The 20,079-nt window shown below is 38.5% G+C and overlaps 1 protein-coding gene across 4 annotated transcripts in view; it reads right to left on the minus strand.

Annotated features, from left to right (window-relative positions):
- Positions 1–4,091: 4,091 nt before the first annotated feature.
- Positions 4,092–20,079, minus strand: part of ggps1 (geranylgeranyl diphosphate synthase 1) — a 68,385-nt gene continuing 52,397 nt past the window's right edge. For all 4 annotated transcript variants that reach the window (XM_036574743.1, XM_036574745.1, XM_036574742.1 and 1 more), the window contains one exon: positions 4,092–5,740. In XM_036574743.1, the coding sequence (XP_036430636.1) occupies positions 4,940–5,740 (801 nt within the window). In that variant the 3' untranslated portion in view covers positions 4,092–4,939. The remainder of the gene's footprint in view (positions 5,741–20,079) is intronic.

The raw sequence follows: 20,079 nt of genomic DNA on the forward strand, positions 1-20,079 counted from the left end.
TTTACTACAAATGTATTTTCAAATGTATTTTACTACATTTGAAACTTTATTTTGCATTTAAAATATGTTTTGTAAACAAATATGATTTGTGGCTATAGGCAGCAATGGTGAAAGAGAATGGAGCAATATTAACAGGAAATAAGGCTAACCATGCTCTTACAAGCTACTTGTGTGGAACACAGACACAGCAAACCTCCTTGGAGTTTTTAACGACTCAACAGCGAACAGTGCATAGCGATATTCAAATATCACAAGAATGAAGCTGTGTTGGTGCCTAAGAGTTTGCTGGGAAATAAAATACTAAAGTCAGCTAACTGGTGAACCGTCTTTTAAAGTCTTTTAAAGTCTTTTAAAGTATGCTGCCTTTTTTTCAACTTATCTTCTTTGTCTTCTTTGTTCAATAAAATATTTGGACCAACCCTGCTTGATTTCTGAGATCAAGATCAAGGTTTCTTAGCACACAAATGCAAAATTCTGTCTTTGCTGAACCATACACATTTTTGTTTACTTGAAATAGGCATTAACATAATATTTACAATTTTGGCTTTGCAGTAACTTTAATTTGTCATTGCCAATGTAATTTAATTAAAAATCAAATTTGTTTATAAAATTTGTTTATAAAATTTGTTTATATATTTGTTTTAAATCCTTCTGAAGCTTAGAAGATCATCAGGAACAGCTAGGCCTTTTCATTCCTCTGATTTTTACGCTTAGACTGGTAGCCTTGTCCTCTTGATCTGTTTATTGAAACAATTTCACATCATTTATGTGAACTAACATATACTAAAGGCCTTTCTGCCAGTTTTGACTTAAAAGCTTTTCTTAAGCAATTTTGTGGTAGCAGGTTTAACTCATTCGTGCTCATTTTTAATTTTTTAGTAGATTTTATTAATTTGAGGAACTGATGTAAGGTTAAAGGAACTGATTCTAAAGCAAATATTCAACATTATAGATAATGTTGACAATCAAAAATCAACAAATATTTCCATTGTTGATATTTTGTTTGCATTTTCAAAGCAAAGTCCAATTTAAAGTGAGCTAACAACTTAACCTGAAGAGAGCAGCAATTCCAATTCACTAATAGTGTCGTTCCTAAGTGAACAGAAAGCAACAGAAAAAGAATAACTATGACAAAGTTATCTAGGGGCCTTTTAAAGCAGTCATAAACAACATATACAAGTCGGACTTAGCTTTCCACGGAAGCACAGTGTTGACTACAGGAAAGGAAAACAGGCTGGTGTAAGTTCTAAAGCAGAAGGTCTGTAAACGGTAACTTTGTCCACATGCCATTGCATTGACAAAGCAAACTACTCCCTGAAGTTTACACTTTAAATGACTTTAACAGTTTTGTCAGAATGACCTACTGTTACCCTTAAAAAAAATCATTAAAGACTTCATGTTACATTACTAAGATTAGCCGCTGTAATATTCGAATCTGTATTAGTTTATGTTTAATATAAATATAGCAGCTTGTCACAGCATTACATACATTAGCTAGCTAACTATGTACAACTGGTTAATTGCCTTAAAGCACAACTCATTTTGTAAACATAGCTTTCACATGAATAAAAATGTTACGTTTTCTATATAGGGAAATGAATAAATATCCTAATGCTGATGCATTAGGATATGATATGTGACAGTAGTTTAACACATTTTTTAGGAAACTTGAGAACGAGTATTTTTTTTACAGGCTAGTAGTTTGGGATAGTGTACTTCTGCTGCACAAGTGGGTTTACTTTGTGAATGTCTGGATCGCAAACATGGATAAGAAACTCACACAGCACAGGAGAGTGGGATTCACTCTGGCGGTGCATGATGTAATTTGAGTAGTACTGTTAACCTAGTGCGTTGCAGTGTGCTTATTGCGGAGACTCTTATCCCAACGATGTTAAAAATAATTCATTGTGCATCACCAGTGCTCATGAAAATAATTTAAACCTTAAGTGCTAGAACACCATGGAGAATCACAAGCTCATTCCCTGGTGATTCCACAGCCATCCATGGCTGAGAGTTCAAGAGTGCATAATTAGACTTACTCTCTGGGTGGGCAGAATGGCCCTCTTTCTCTCCCAGTTGCTCCGTGCCATCTGTCAGCTGATGTAACAGTTTTGGCAGTTAGCCTTGCTGTCCAAACATGTTGAGCTGTCCAGTGATGTTGTGTTAGCAGCAGATTGAAAAGACGCGGTGGCTGGCTTTACACATCTTCGAGGAGGCACACCTGGACCCTCCTATCTTGGCAGCTTCGTGTAATTGGGGGGAGACTTAGTAAGTAGGTGGAAATTGGTAATGACTAAATTGAGGAGCAGGAGCTGCCTGTTAACGAAAATTCTTTGAGATACCGGCTAGGATGAATCAGTGGGCCTTGTTTACAGCTCTCTGACCAACATGGTGAAGAATGTTCTGGCATGAGCTAGAATGTATTTGCTTTTAAATTTACTTTGTCACTGAGCTGTATTGTGTTTGTAATAGAGATAAGCTCTTTTAACAATTAGTATGAACGATATTTCCATTAAATGCTAAAGCTTGTGACATAAGAATCTGTCCCATATACAAGTTTTCAAACCCAGAATCCTTAAGGTCTCTTGCCCTTTATATCCGCTTGTTATTTGAGTCATTACAATGTGGACTTTGAGGACAGCTGCCAGCTCAGGGTGCCTTTGGGCCAGGCCCTGTGGAATCAATCAGCATTCATGGCACCTTTCCCCAGTACCCTGTTTCAGCATGGAATGTGGTAACGCCACAAATAAGCCTGATTAAACCAGAGAAAATGAACAGGCTTTGGTGTTGCATCAAGCTAATGTTGTTCTTGGTATAGTTTGGTAGATCTCGCTTTAATGGCCTATAAATTGTTTCTTGATAAAATTACATGGCTAAAGCAGACAGTGTTATCGCCTCCAGACTATTGATATTGTTGATGATGATCACACTGAATTATTCAAACTGTTTAAGCAAAATGAAACAATTGCTCTCATCGGATTTAAAATTCCTAAAAAAAAAAACCATCTTTTTTTTAACAATCAAATATTAACCATCCATCCATCATCTAAACCGCTTATCCTTCTGGGTCGCGGTGGGGTGCTGGAGCCTATCCCAGCTGTCATTGGGCGGAAGGCAGGATACACCCTGGACAGGTCGCCAGTCTATCGCAGGGCAGACAGACAGACATATACATTCACACACACACTCACACCTAGGGGCAATTTAGCATGTCCAATCAGCCTGACTGCATGTTTTTGGATTGTGGGAGGAAACCGGAGTACCCGGAGGAAACCCACGCAGACACGGGGAGAACATGCAAACTCCACACAGAAATGACCCTGGTCACCCGGCCGGGAACCGAACCCAGGCCCTTCTTGCTGAGAGGCGACAGCGCTACCCACTGTGTCACCGTGCCGCCCTCAAATATTAACCATTCCAATCAATTTTTTTTTTTTACATTTTTGTTTTATAATTGAATTTAGAGTATTTGTTGATGGCCCTAGTACCTAATGTAATATATGCAGCATATTATACAACTCATTGTGCATGACATGGCGGCACTGGGGAGCCAGCGATTGTTGAGCATCTTAATCACAAAAAAAGATTTACCGTCACATGTTAAAAAACACTAGAAAACCTGCGTTTTTCTGAACTGTTAGTCAGTATGTTTTCTGTTTTTCTCTAATGAAGACTTTTAAGTGATTTTCCTACTGTTATGAAAATGAATTATCTAATCTATGCATTGATAAAGAAATCTACATACCAATCGATTACTAAATATTCATTACCAGCAGCCCTGTTCTCTCATTGAATATGCTAACTAATCATTGCCAGTTGATCAAGAAGGTATGATCTGTGTGTAATATATATTTTTTTTTAAATCAAGTAATTGTGACAACGCTAAAGTACAGTACAGTAAAATCCCTTATAATCGTAGAAAACATGGTTGTTATGGTACAAAGACATTTCAGAGGCATATTATCATAGTCTCTGATTTGAACTTTGAAAATCCCAAAATGCCCATTCTAAAATTTTTACTGTTGTACTGCATGAAAACCATGTTTATTCTCATGTCTTAATCACATATAAGTTTAAAATGGAACATTTGCATCAGTAGATCTCATTTTATTCTTTGGAGTGTAGACATCATAAAAACAAAAAATACAAAAAGTAAATTTGATATTTCAGGCTTACACTGGGAAAGATTCACAGGTTTGTTCATCCCCCATTGAATAGATCAAATCTAACAAACCCAACAGTACATCTCAATGTCAGTAGCACACACTGATTCTAACAGGTGATATTCACAGTCCCCTTTCTATTTTCCCTGCAGTTTTTGCCCAAACATACAGTATAAAACCTTTGTCAAAAACACATATTTGTCATTCTAAATCACTAAACCTAAAAGAGCTCTGGTGACCAGAGCGCATGAAGAAAATTAAGGCTTCATTTGTCTATTGACTGTTGTTTGCTCGGGCTTTGTTGCCTTTTTTGTATTGTGCATTTGCAAGGACACAATGAGGTTTGCATGGTCAAAAGAACTTACACTTTCACTTCTGATATTCAATTATATTATGATAAATGCCCAAAAGCCTAGCTCATATATTGATTTGTAACACTATGTTACAGGGTAACAACCGTAGCTGAATTATCAGTCTGTAGCTGGAAGTGGATATGCATCTTTAAGGTCAAATAAGCCATGTGATACATAAGCCATACATGGAAAAAAGGGTTTGTGGTGAATAAATGTAATTCTATGCAAAGACAACTTTACTACAGTGAGAGTTTCTGTGAAGCTCATAATGAAAGCTTTGTTATCTTGCAAAACAAAACGTTGGTCTACTAAGTTTTGTGGTCAGTGTGTAGCAAAACAAAATACAAACAATTATATTCAGGAGACTTTGGGCAGCAGGGACAAGAAAAAGGTTACGAATTCAGTAGTGAGACTTGTCCTTGGTCACTGCTTCAAATGGCTGTTTGAACTTGAAGTAGAAGCTGCTGCCTCCGGCTCCTTGTACATGCGGCTGAGATGTTCTACCAGTCCCTCCAGCTCTGGGTTGCCCCCTAACTCCGCAATCAGTCTGTAGGCCTCTGCCTCCAGGTCCCTGAGTGTCTGCCTGGTGTAGGCAAAGGAGCCCACTTTCTCCAGGTAGTCCACGCAGTAGCGTTTGATGTCCACGTTCTCAGTGCGCTGGCGCAGAATGTTCTGCACTTGTGTGCTCTCTGGCCGTGACCAGATGGCGTGGATGGTGGGGAAGGAGAATTTGCCTTCGGTCAGGTCCTCGCAGAAGCTCTTGTTGGCACTGTACTCACGCGAGCTCAGATTTGCATAGTCATCACGGATCTGGAAGAAGAGGCCCAGAGTGTCCAGCAGGGGCTTCAGGTCTCGCTTCCAGTTGGAGAAGAGCTGCATGAGACCAACTGCTAAGCCAAAAAGGCCACCTGTCTTCTGCAGCACCATGGCACGATACTCAGCCTCACTGGGGCACGTGTACGTGTCCCTCCAGTGGATGTCCATGCCCTGGCCACGGTGCAGCTCCAGAAGCTGGCGGGTGAAGACATGCACCGCCTCAGGGTGGTCCAGCATCAATACCTTCTCCAGGCCCAAGAAATAGACGTAGTTGGCCGAATTGATGACCGAAGGCACACCGTAGATGCTGTGGGCCACGGGGAAGCCACGTCGCAGCTTGGAGCTGTCCTCAATGTCGTCAATCAGAAGGCTGGCGTTGTGAAGCATCTCTGTGACCTCAATGATTACCTGTGCGGGTTAAGACAAAACCATGAATACCCATGCCCTACAGCTGCAATGAATATTCCATAAAATTTAACTGATTTAAAATGTTCCAAAAGACCAAAATTATTTGAATAATGATTTTATTACTGTTATGAAACCCGAAATGAATCGTGCTGTTAATTTCTAACCATCTGTTTTAGAGTTCGTAAGTAAGGTGACGTCAATCGTGAGTTTTTTGCTGCTCTGGACTCTTAACTAGCATGCACTCAGCTGCATTTCAGGAAATAAATGAGAATGTGGTAGCTAGCTGTTCAGAGCAGTAGGAAACTTATTTAGACTGCATTAAGACTGATGCAGCTGAGGTTAGCACATGCTCTGACAAAGTTTTTGATCAGCTTATATATGAATAATTTGAAAAATGATTATTCTATATATGATTATTTTATAGTTGCACAGGCCATGACTGAAGTGATAAATCTGATGCCTTTACTAACTTCAATTTACCACTAACTCAGCATAAATAGTGAATGCTCACACCTACATACCCTTATTGGGGAATTCCACTGACTTTTAAAATGTCTGTATAAATCAATGGTTAAGATGTAAACAAAGTCATTCAGAGTGGTATGATGTTAAATGTACCATTCTAGAGAAACTCAGACGCCTGATGCATTTAATACATCTAAAAGCTGCATCACAGAAAACTTACATGAAATTACTTGAGAACATTTACATGACATGGTACAAATGTGCCATCTGATTTTCTGTAATGACTGATTTCATATCAAACCACTCTAAATGACTTTAAAATCTCAGCAATTTAATTACGAAGAAATGCTGTTCCTCTTTAACAGTACTAACAGGCCCAACTCTGCTCAACATATTAATCAGGGCAATGGATTAATCAGCAACTGTTTAATTCATTATTAAGATGAAGAACATTCAAAAATGCTTCCCTTGGCTGTATGCCTGTTTGGTTCAGTGTTTTGCACTGCATTAATCTCCCTGCAGGTGGCAGCAACTGATCACACTGCTTTAGCTCTAGACAGTATGAGGGAGAGCCTTCAGACTCAGGGTGTGTCTCAAACAGATGGTATACATGATTACATCATAGTGTATCTGCACAAATTGTAACACAACAAATTTCTTGAGGTACATCAGGCGTACAATGTGGTATAATGCTGAGCAATAGTGTATGATATAATAATAGTGGAGGACATTTTATATATATATATATACATATATATATATATATATATATATATATATAGGGCAAAAGGGCCAATTACTTTTATGATTAATATACCATGCAACTATGCACAGCTTTTCAAAATAATTTTTGGGAAATTGTAAAAAATATTTTTAAAAATATCACACGGCAAAAAATCCTCACAAGTGTAACAGATTGTTTATCATCTTAAAAGTGACTAGTAAGAGAAATCTAAATATCATGCATATTTGATGACAGAAATCAGAAGGACCTGCAGTGATTAGCTCGCAATTTAATGATGATTATTTATATTTAGTTTATTAATAAAATCATACACAACTGAAAAATAATTAATAAGCAGTTATAACACAAATAAAAAGGGCAATAGTGATGGGTTATGTCTGATGATCTGATGAATATGAATATTTGAGAAAGTTCACTGGTATAGTGCTTACTGATGGAGAAGATGAAGTTCTTTGAAATTTATGAATTTCCATGATTGTGGGCTCTCTATTTGGCAAACAGTAGTTTCACTGCCCTTTTCATTTATGTGATATAACTGCTAATTAATTGTTTTTAAGTTGTTTACAATTTTATTAATAAACTAAATATAAGAAATCAGAAGGACCTGCAGTGATTAGCTGGCAATTTAATGATGATTATTATCATCAAATATGCATGATATTTGAATTCCTCTTACTAGTCACTTGTAAAAGTCTTGTTGTAAAGTTGTACTAAATTTTTTTTTTTTTTTTTATGATAAAGTAGAGACACTGGTAGAAGAATAAGTATTTAAGCTGTGTAAGGGTTTACAAAAAAGTTCTGAAAATGCCAGGATAAGGCATCGGCATTGTGACCATACTATTTTTCAATCTACCACACAGTTTGTGGTCAAATGTGCAAGGAATGCATTTGCACCGCTCTGACTGGAAGCACATGGTTGGAGGAGTCTGGGTAATATAGTCACTTGTTCAAGTAATTAGCGGTGACACTCAGGCTCGAGGCTGCTTCACCCCTCTGGCTCGGCTGACAGCTAAATGAGGGCAAGGGAGAGAACACTGCGGCGTCAGCAGGTCAAACACAGCCTCGCGTGACCTGTTACTAAACGCACATGTAATCCAAACATAAACACAGGCTGTGCATTGGAAAGACAAGCCCTCCTTTTTTGATATAAGCTACACTTGCGTTAGCCTAAGGTCAACAAGCTGCCCTGCTGCATCACCACTGACACCCAATTAAAAATAGGAATACACAACACAAGAAGCCAATAGGCACTAGGCATGTAGAATTCACTGTACAATATGTATTTTGGTTTTTGAACCACAATACAATACATACATTAAAAAAAAATCACTTTGCTTTTATTTTGGTCTAAGTCTAATTATCACAATACTGCAGCATCTGGTGAAGAAATAATTAACAATTTTTTTTTCTTTTGTGGTCACTCTTTTTACCTACTTTTCACAGTTTTCGCTTTTAGAAATATTGCTGGCTTTAACTGAATGGTGGAAACCATTCCATGCATGTCAGAATGCCTGATGTAAAATTTTTATAGCATAATATGCAGCTATTCAAATAATGATGCATCCTGTCATGCAGTCACAATACAAAAAACAATATTAACATGTGTATTGTAACAATTCTTATGCACTGACAGCTAAATCAATGCCTGCTATTATATATAGTGTAGTATATTGGTTAATATAACCAAAACAATTTTATTTTTGACAAAAACAGCAAAGAAAAAAAAATACTCCACAATTTGTGCATTTATGTTCAAACTTTTTTTTTTCTTTTACAAAGTGTATAGACACTCATCGCAGAGGTACAACTTCATCGCAGGTATGCGACGGTGCTCAATCACTCACACACTCACTCACACACTCACTCACACACTCACTCACACACTCACTCACACTGAGATAACATTGCTTTCATAGACTATGTTAGGTCGTGAAACAGTTAAAAGTATATTTCTCTAGCAAACTAATATGTTGGCACATTGTCCACTGAAGAGTAAAAAAATACCTGTAAAAGACAAGTCTTTCATCAGCATCCAGTGTTGTACCAGTGTTGTGGTCTGGCCCAGAATGGGACCTCTCTATATGTATGTACAACTGGGAGTATGCAGACCAGCCCACCTTAAACCCTAACTGCATTTGTCCTGCCAAACACACACAGCATTGCCTTTGGCAAAAGCTTTTTATCTTACATGTGACTTAACCATAGACAGTCAACATGCTACAAACTAATGCTAGCTCAGTAAGGTAGGCTCAGATATGTTCTCATCCTCTTTAAGGGGCTTCTTAAGGCATTCTCAGTGCTACAAAGTTGTTTTTTTTTTCAGTTCTTGCTGCTGCTATCTTTGCATGATTCTTCTGTAAAAAAATCAATGCAAAAGAAAAAAACAACAAAAAAAGAACACTAAAAGAACTCCATAGAGCTGTTGTGTCAGTTGCTGAATTTAACATGCTAATCTCTCGAGCCTGATGTTGCCTTGTTATTTGAATTTTTGAACTACCTTAAGTAGTGCATCAGTTACACGCTAGCACCCATACATGTGCCTGTATGTAACAGCTACATCCTTTAGAGTGGAAAGGGAAATGAGAACAAGAAGCTAACTTCAGCTTCATCTAATCTCTACCCACTGTACGAGACGCAGTTATAATTAGCAGCACGGGGCTGTAGCACTTGGTGTGAGGGCTCCTAACTTACGACAGATAAAGACTTGGATGTAAAGTTTATAGTTTGTCTGAGCATTCTTTTTTGCGCGAGTTTTACAGATCACATGAGCCCTATCAGCTATTTTTAAATAATAAAAAGTTTTTAATTGTATACCTCTGCGGATGTTACATTTTTGTGCAACATCAGTGCTTATCAGCTAAAAACTATTCATCAGAAATCCTTTTTTCCTCCCCCCCAATATTCTTTCCTTCTCTGCGGTTAACTGGATATCTGTTCATAAACTTGTGCAGACTCTCAAAATATCAAAATTAGTCAGAATGCACATTCCTAAACGATACACGAAATTCCAAATTTGATTTAATGATACAGTGGTATCTCAATATAAAACGTTTTTTTCCATAAAAAGGAGGAGTGCCTGAATATATGCCGTTTTCATAAGTTATTTGCACGAGGCTCAAAGCTTGTGTGCATGCACACTAGGAGTGTAGCAATGCACATATTTTCAGGCTGGATATGTTTTTCAATCCTGAGGTCAAATTATATAGTACACAGAAAAAAATCACAACTCAGTTTTTATAATTGATTTTTAAAAAGCCAAATCATCACCAAGACAGGGTGCATGTGTAACATAAACCCTCCCTCCCCTGCTATTCTGACTTTACTCTGATACAATGTTTCCAGATGCCTAGTATGATCTCTGACAATGACATTTTTACAGGAAAAATGATAAATGAGGGACTCTAAGAAGAGACCAAGGGGAGTATTGGCAATATAGTTTTAAAGTATAATACACTGTTTCAATGTAATGTTTTAATATGTACTGAAATACACCCTTAGGATCAGGATACTCTTGGACATATAATGTTATCTGGGATCTGGGAAAGTCTGTTCATATTTTTGTATCGTTCAGTTGAGTCAATTTTTATTGTTTGGCCTCTGATTACTTGGCTGATTATGAAAACAGGTGTTAGCTTACTTGATTGCTTATATAATGAAAAGTGACTGACTCCACTGAAATTTAGTCCATTCCAGGGCAGTGAGCTCACCTTTAACAAAAAGCAAATGTTGTACAAGTACTGGCTCAAGCACAGCTCGTAAAGAAGTATTACACTTGCCGTGAACTGCCGCAATGTCTGCGACGGGAGTAAGCGAGAGAGAGTGAAAGACACACACACACTTCCACACACAAAGATGGCCTCTGTGTGCTGGGCATACAGCCAAGGCCGGAGTGGCTCAGGCGTTTATCCTCCAAACACAACCTTGTCTCCAGCAGGGTCCCCCCTCAGAAACCCTGCCACTCCAGCACATACAGACACAACTCTGAGCTTATGCTTCTATACATACACTGACACTAGGGCTGCATGATATGGACTTAAAATGTGATGTTCTGAATATAATGCAAGTGCAGACATTTTTGGGATGTGTAAACAGAAGTCTACCTAACCTCTCTTTAAACCCCTCTTCACATAAAACACAAAACACAAAAGCACCATTTACTACTCTGCAAAATAAAAAGAAATTCAATTCTAACAACTATTTACATCAGATCTGCAAGTCTGCACTGAAGGACTGAGAAACAGTCAGCATCTTGTTTGTATCGTGCAGCTCTAACTGATACAAAACATAGTGAAAGACTAGAACAAAGACATATAGCCGCTTATGCTTCTATAAATACACAAAACAATGGTTAGACTAGAACAAAATGTCTCAAAAAGTACTTAAATTCTGTACCCAACAAGAAATATGCAAGCACCAACCACATTTTATATGCATACTTATATTTCTATTATCAAAAATAAAATACTATAAACATCAATTAAAACTGATCTAAGAACTATACAATTCAAGACTGCCTGAATAAGCAATTGTGGCAAAACAGCCAAAAGCATAAAAATTACAACCCACACATGAGGTATGAAATGTTGTATGCAGAAATAAAAGCAGGACTTTGTAAAGAGCTGGGTAAAGCACAAGTCACTGCAATTACGACCGATAACTGGATATCAAGTTTTACTTGCTTGTTGAAAAGAAAACTTAAAAATTGCGTGACTGTTAGATTTATTTAACTTGATGTTTACATTTCATTTGCTTGCTGTGTACAGTTTTAATACTCACTGCTTGGTACAACTCTACCTCTTTTTGTTTGAATTACTTTCATTGCAGTTGATGTTCTTTCTTCTTCTGATGTTTACATTTATTTGTTTTTGCACTTTGTTTTGCAACAATTTTGTAAAAGAGGAACTTTTTAAATAAAAAATTCTACCCTCACAGAGCAGGTACTATTTGGGTGGTGGATCATTCTCAGCACTGCAGTAACACTGACATGGTGGTGGTGTGTTAGTGTGTGTTGTGCTGGTACGAGTGGATCAGACACAGCAGTGCTGCTGCAGTTTTTAAACACTGTGTCAACTCACTGTCCACTCTATTAAACACTCCTACCTTGTCAGTCCACCTTGTAGATGGTCAGAGACGATAACTCATCTGCTGCAGTTTGTGTTGGTCATCCTCTAGTCCTTCATCAGTGGTCACAGGACACTGCCCACAGGATGCTGTTGGCTGGATATTTTTGGTTGGTGGACTATTCTCAGTCCAGCAGTGACACTGAGGTGTTTAAAAACTCCAGCAACACTGCTGTCTGATCCACTCAGACCAGTGCAACACACACTAACACACCACCACCATGTCAGTGTTACTGCAGTGCTGAGAATGATCCACCACCCAAATAGCACCTACTCTGTGAGGGTCCATGGGGGTCCTGACCACAGAAGAAAAGGGTGAAAGGGGGCTAACAAAGTATGCAGAGAAGCAGATGGACTACAGTCTGTAATTGTAGAACTACAAAGTGCACCTATACAGTAGATGGAGCTGACAAAATGGACAATGAGCGGAGAAACAAACAGGTGGTCATAATGTTATGCCTCATGTGTGAGTGGCTCTTACTGAAAGAGCAGACTGTCCACGAAATCCCTCTGTGCAGTGTTCATATTAACATAAACAAATATTAAATGTATATTAAAATAACATACTGTTAACTCTAATCTTGAAGTCTGAAGAAGAAGATGTGATCAAAATAGAAGCTTTCTCGCTTCTTCTGTTGGCATTTTAAGTAGGTTTGATGGGAACTCCAATTCACAACTCTCATTCCAAGATATACGCTTAAGGGGAACAACAAAATTAAGAGAAAACTTCTGTAAAAAGTCCACTTTCTTTTGACTTCTGGGCCCTCAAACATTTCGTAAGTGGTGTGTAGCCCATCAGTTTTGTCAGCCTCTCTCTACCCTATCCATTATGGGGAGGGACCACCAAAGAGCCATCGCTGATCAGATATTCTTTGGGTGGTGGTCCCTTTACATACCTACAGATGACCTACAGTCAGTAAGTATACATCTAGTACAGGGTGTCTTAGTCTGGTATTGGTGATCTCCTACTCTGGTGCTGTTACTTTAGGTGCTTTAATCAAAGGCTCATTAGAAATAGTCATGGTGCAAACCACAGATGAGTCAAAAGCAATAGAATAAATAGATGATTCTGTGACTATTGAAAAAAAGGCTGTCAATGTAAAATTCTTTAAAAAATACACATTCAAATGCAAAAAATGCTTAAAGCTACTTCTGCTGTGGATCCTAGCATGCTACAGGCCAATTAGTTACTAACGTCACAAATGACGACTAACGGACAGAGGGAAAACTTGGCTGATTATACACAAACAAAGCAATTCATTTTGGCTTTAATTACAACTATGTACAGTGCCTCCAAGTAGTATTCAACCCCCTGCAGATTTTGAAGGTTTACACATTTGGAGTTAACTTAGCATCGTGAAATTTGGACTGTAGATGGGCCTGGACATGTGAAATGCACTGCAGCAAAAAAGAATGTTATTTCTCTGTTTTTATTAATTTTTAAAAATTTTGCAAAGTTTAGACAGACAGACAGACAGACAGACAGACAGATACTTTACTGATTCCGAAGGAAATTTAGCAGCCAGTAGCAGTCACACAACACAGGACAGTAATGTAAACAACATAAACAATATAACAGGAAGAATAAATATAAAAAAGATCCTATCTACAGACATATACACAAATAGAAAAACACAACAATCTGTAATAATATCTTTAACCTGAGATGAAAAGACGCAGTGCAATAATTACTGTACAATTCGACCCCTCAAACCACCAGAATTCTGTTTGGTTCCTTTAAGTATTAAGAAGTAATTGAGGTATTAAGAACAATGAGCTTCACAAGCTTGGATTAATTATCTGTTTTTTCCCCACCTTTTCTGACTATAAAAGCCCCTCCCCAATCAAGTGAACAGCACTCATATAATGTCAACATGGGAAAGACTAAGGAGCATTCGAAGGCCATTAGAGACAAAATCGTGGACGGTCACAAGGCTGGCAAAGGGCTCAAAACCCTTTTCAAGGAGTTGAGCCTACCTGTCTCCACCGTTGGGAGCATCATCCGGAAGTGGAAGGCTTATGGAACCATGTTAACCTTCCACGGCTTGGACAGCCTTTCAAAGTTTCCTCCCATGCTGAGGCCAGGCTTGTCCGAACAGTCAAGGCTGACCCAAGGAGAACAAGAAGGGAGCTCCGGGAAGATCTCACGGTGGTGGGGACATTGGTTTCAATAAACACCATAAGTAACATACTCCACCGCAATGGTCTCCGTTCCAGGCGAGCCCGTAAGGTACCTTTGCTTTCAAAGGCCCGTCTAAAGTTCCTGCCTGGCGAGCGAAGCAGCTCATTGGCTGTTCACACTCACAGATGTCATGGACATACGTTTTAAACTCCTATAGCTTGAGTGTAAAAGCTCTTAAAAATATAACAGCAGTGTTAAAATGTTTTATGCTATTCAGTGTTCAGGAAATGATTGTATTATAAATGTTTAAGCATTTATAAACTATGATTTTGCTCCCTCTAGCGTTTGAGAAACCCAGAAGACATTGCAGAGTGGTAATTCTCCTCTCTACAAGCTCTCTACAAATACTTACAAGGGACTGAGGCTACGTGACTAGGCTTCTACACAGCTGCTGCAGCCACTGTGCCAGTTTCTGTGCTGTGCCAAAGTTTTACCTTCACCACAATCTGTGTGCTCGCATTTTCATGAAAAGCCACTACCTTCTGCACATAATGACAGTGCAATATCACAGGTGTGGGGATTTGATGGAAAAATCATTGTCAAATATATTTCACAATAGGTCTATGTACCTTAATCGACAATCACCTAGCAAATCATGACCCCAAGGCTGAGAATCACTGGTTTAAAACAACGTGTGTATGACAAATTAAAACAACACTGACATGACAAATTTACAGTTTACTGCAGTAATCTTCTTACGTATTTTCTTTGCAAGATAATGTATGATTTATGATATGATGACAAACAAGGGGAAAATTCAAATTTGATTTCAGATCAGACATTATCACTGTTACACATAAAACCAGAACTTGAGAAATCAGGACGTGAAGCTCCCTCATTGGCCTCTTTTCCACTGTTGAGCCAAATGGTTCTCAGGGTCATACCATACAATCATGTTAGCTTAGCCTAGCAGGCTACAGCTTAAAGCACTACAGAACAGATTTAATATCGCCTCCTGGCACTCCACTGCCAATCAGTCGACTTTCCTCTTTTTGTCATAAGTATTTATCATCTATACTCGTGATAGCAGAGCAGTTTGTCAAATCGAACCTGCATTGGGGTGTCTGGATCTCTTCAGTCAAGTTAGGTAAGAGAGAGGAACCAGCTAGCATTAACTTAGCTAGGAGGCTCCAGCTCCAGATACCAGAGATCAGGTTCAATTTCAGAATCAAACGTGTTCTGTGGTCAGAATTAAGTAACTAAGCTAACGCTAACCAGCTACTCTCTCCTAGCAGTGCCATTTAACGTTTAGAAATAGGTGTTATACCTAAGCTTTGACATTTAATTTTTTTTTTTAAGTTTCAAATAACGCAGCAGGATGCGACGGCGCAATACAAACAGAACCAGTAAGCGAACAGCTATGCCGTTGCATCATCCCACTGAACGGTTCTGTGGCCCCAAGCACAGTTAGCTAACCATGCTGAAAAAACTGGGCTGAGCTAATTTTTTAAGCATTCTGTGTCAAACCGTGTATGTGTGAAAAAGCCACTGGAACGGTTACCCTTCACGCTCAGAACCATTTGGCCCTGTAGTGGAAAAGAGGCCATTGCTGCTACTGTTGTTTGTGTTTGCTGTAATTTGTGTGATACTTTCATGGATCTATTTCGCAATAGGAGATGTATACAGGTGCGCAACCAGGACACGGATAGTTTGGATTATTAACTGTATCAAATGCAGCAAGTGTAGGTACAAGGTACCTAATAGTGATGTAAGATCATAGACAAACACTGAGATGTAGCCTTCTGTAATGGGGTAGACAAAAACAGAGAGCACGCAAAAACACAAACGAACAGATTTGAAAAGAAATCTGATTGTATTTATAGCAGGAGTCAACATTAATCATGAATAGTTCCTGTGTGACTGCCTAAAAATGAATTGAAGGTCATGTTCTCAGCAGGTACATGATTATACAAAACAGGACAGTCCTGCATTTAAAATATCATCTCAACTCTTTCAAAACAGAAGGCTCTTTGCTGCTATAAGTACTAGGCAGTCTGGCATCACAACTGCTTAGAAAAGAAGCAATTACCTTGTCTCTTAAGACATCTGTTCACAATGTCTGAGATAAGTGAATGGGATTGGGGTCAAATTCTATCTGAGGCTTCTTTCTGCCTTTCTTTTCTCTGCATATTCTCATCTGCATTTTCCTTCAGGCTCTAGTGTGTATGCAGACAGCCTATTCAGTCTCCACAGCCTTCGTCCACGGATGCCAAGCAAAACTCTGCTTTTGCTGATGTTTAAAATGTGAGCACCTACTTATACAACTGCACTGAAATGCTTTGACAAGAGCAGAGATGTTAACATTCAGTCCTGCACAGTTTATTATTCTCTGTATGTTAACACCACTCATTCAGAATGCTACAAGAGTTATGTGAACACCTGAATAATTAGCCAATTTATCAGGAGTTGAATCAGATAAGTTTGATTGTGTAAGAGCACGGAGAATGCATGCGTGTGTGTATTGTGTGGCCTTCCTGACTGGAACTGGGCATCATTCTGCAGGACATAAAAGTCACAAAGATCTTTCCATATCACCTTAATTACAACTCTCCAAGCTAGATTTCATTTAGTTCTTTTATATCTCTCAAGTAGACCATTTGCAGCCATGCCACTTACATATTTCAAACAGCATACAAACAAATAATTACTAGATTTGTGACTTGGGATGTGGACAGGTGTTTGACAACTCTCTAGATGCTAGTATGTGATATCATGTAGACTCAGGAATACTATGACAAACAGTTGTCAATAAACATGTTCGTCACTGCAGCCACAAATGCAAGTTAAGACTGTACTTTGCACAGTGGAAAATCTCTACAGTGTCCAGACTGGCTGCCAACTTCTCTGGCTCATCTGAATTGGACTGATGCACAGTGGCAACGTGTGTTGTGGTCTAATGAGTCTGGACGATGTATTCTTCAGGTCAAAGAAGAAATGGACCATTCAGATTGTTACCAGTGTAAAGTTCAAAGTCAGCGTCTGTCATGGTATCGGCAGGTACTAGTGGGAAACTTACAAATTTGTCAAGGCACCATTAACGGTGAACACATTTTGGAGCACCATGCACTGTGTTGTAGACAATGTCTTTTTTTTAGAGACACCTATAGTTATTTCAGTATTACAACAACAAGCCATATTCTACCTGTATTACCACAGCACGGCTGCATAATCAGAGAGTGAGGGTGCTAAACTGTCCAGACCTGTTTCCTGTTGAAAATGTGGGGCGCACTAATAAGCTCAGAATACGACAATATAGGTCCCATATTGTTGTGCAGCTAAAGACTTATATAACAGTAGAATGGCAAAAAGAATCTGCTTTTGCGGACATTAAGTTTGCAATGAGTGTATATTTGCCAAAAACAATGCAGTTCATAAGGTGAAACATAAAATATATGTTTTTGTTCAACTGAATACAGGTCAAACAGAATTTACTAATCACTGTGTTCTGTTTTTATTTGCATTTCACATACTGTTTTTTGGAACTGGGCGCGGAGGTTAGTATTTTGTGGCACATTCCTTTATCTGGAAGACAGATTAAAGTGTTCTAGTTGGATTTGCTCTTTTGGATCTCTAGAGCATGGTAGGTGTTGAACATTTCCTGTCACTTTCCACTACCTGATTTTGGAATTTCAATGTATGTGCAATCTTTCTCACAGACATTTTATTACCAAGAGACAATATTTTTTCAGAATGCGTGCTGGACATCGGCTTTTGAGGTGTCCCAAGACTTCATTTGAGCACTGTATATGTGAATTGGCAAGGAAGAAGGAGAAACAACATTAACAGAGGGAAATCGGAATGAAAACCAAAAGGCCACAGGTGGTTTGGTAGATGCTGTGGGCGCTATGGGGATACTGCATGCTCACTGCTGAGGCAGCAGCTGAACAGTGGCAGCGTGCAGGCACACTCAGTCTGACGGGGTCACGAGAAGTTTACAGCCAGACACATCAAATGGAAAGAGCTCGACAGAAAAGGAATGAGAGACCGACCGTAATGACGCTGCTCACTACAGAAGGCAACAAACAAACTAGTTTAGTGTGAAAAGCGAACCAATGGAGCTGGGCTTTTCCAGCGGCTTATCTAACTGTCTTAACTATCTCTCAATGTGGCTCACAAAATCCCCGGCAGGAAGCTGGCACATAATCGCATCAGTTTTTTCTTCAAAATATTCAAACACACACACAGTCTTTAACACTCTAGTTTCTCAGTAATCCATTTAACATTTCAGCAGATCAGTGGGCAGATTTAAGAGGCTGGGGACAGAAAAAATTGAAAGCTACAGACTGCGAACACCTGAAGTCAAGTCCTCCTTGTTTTTTTTTTTTTCCTGGTTAAATGTTAATATATATCAGAGCTGTTACTATCTATTAGAGTAACTGAGTTTTTTTTTTAATAGGCTAAATATTTTACATTATGTAGCAGGCAATCTTATCCAAATCCATTTACATCAGCATAACAATTCCTAAAAATAAATAACAGGACTACGTAATTAACAGATTACAACAACTAATACATGTTCAAGACAATCATTACCCAAAGATTAACCTGATATGAAGCTAAAGGCTGCACAGTAAAATACCCCTCCAGCTATGACATCGAATGTCACACTATATTTGAAAAGACTAAAAGAAAAACATCAAAACAATAAAACGTTTATCTGATGAGAAACAATGAAAACCTTTTTACAAATAAAGATAGTCCCTAGCAAGTTCATTTGTTTGGCTATAGTTTTCAGATTCAAAATGAAGCCAAGAGTGTGGTCAGTCACTTGTTTCAGAGAATGAAAAAGCATATAAGGTAAATTACATTTTAATTATCACTTTGACCACATTATTGTATAATAAGGTATGAATATATAGTTATGGAAATGCATTTTAATTTAAATAAAGCCACTCGTGGAGCATCTAAATCTTTGTGTAAATGAAATGTCAATACTGGTACACCAGATGGCAAATTAAAATGGTAAAACTGAATTTGAATTTCATTTTGAGACCAAAATTGCATATATGAGTGGGGAATTCAAATTCAGACATAAAAATAAAATTTTAATTTTGCTACTGATATGCTTCCATAGATTTATACAGGTGACATTTTATATCCTATATGAATCAGCTAAACCTATTTAGCCAATAATGCATCTGAAATGGCTTTATCAAAGAGAACACCACGCTGGAAAGAGGGCAAAATTAAAATGTACAAAGGAAAACAGCCCACCTCCTCTTCCCAATTACATATTGTTGCCTACTGCGCTCATTCAGTGGCAAAATGCATTTGAAAATGCATTTTGATCAGACTTCATTTTCATAGATATTCACCTATCAATGATCCCATCAAGGCAGGGCCAACAGCATGGTCAGTGGAAAAGACTTTAAAGACAGCGGAAAAGATATGAAACATGGCTGATCTTTTGTTAGAAATGTGGTGAAAGAGCAATGTGTCCACTTGCGATGACATGTCTTTATACATGACCCACAAAGAATCTTTAAGTGAACGCGTGGCAGATCTTTCGACCACTCCGTACACAATTGGTATGAGCTGATAAGCATCTCAGAATGCACAATATGTCGAACCTTTAAGTGAATGGGCTATAACAACAGAAGACCACGTAAGATTCCACTCCAGTCACCCAAGAACAGAAAGCTAAGGCCGCAGCGAGCACAGGATCACTAGATCACTAGACAGCTGGAGACTAGAAAAATGTAGCCTGGTCCGATGAATCTCAATTTCTGCTAAGGCACACAGATGGTAGGGTCAGAATTTGGCACCAATAGCATGAACGTTCGGAAAGCTCCTGGTCCTGACAACATACCCGGTCGTGTGCTGAGGG

The sequence above is a fragment of the Colossoma macropomum genome, unplaced genomic scaffold, assembly GCF_904425465.1.
Source record: "Colossoma macropomum unplaced genomic scaffold, Colossoma_macropomum, whole genome shotgun sequence".
Lineage (NCBI taxonomy): Eukaryota > Metazoa > Chordata > Actinopteri > Characiformes > Serrasalmidae > Colossoma > Colossoma macropomum.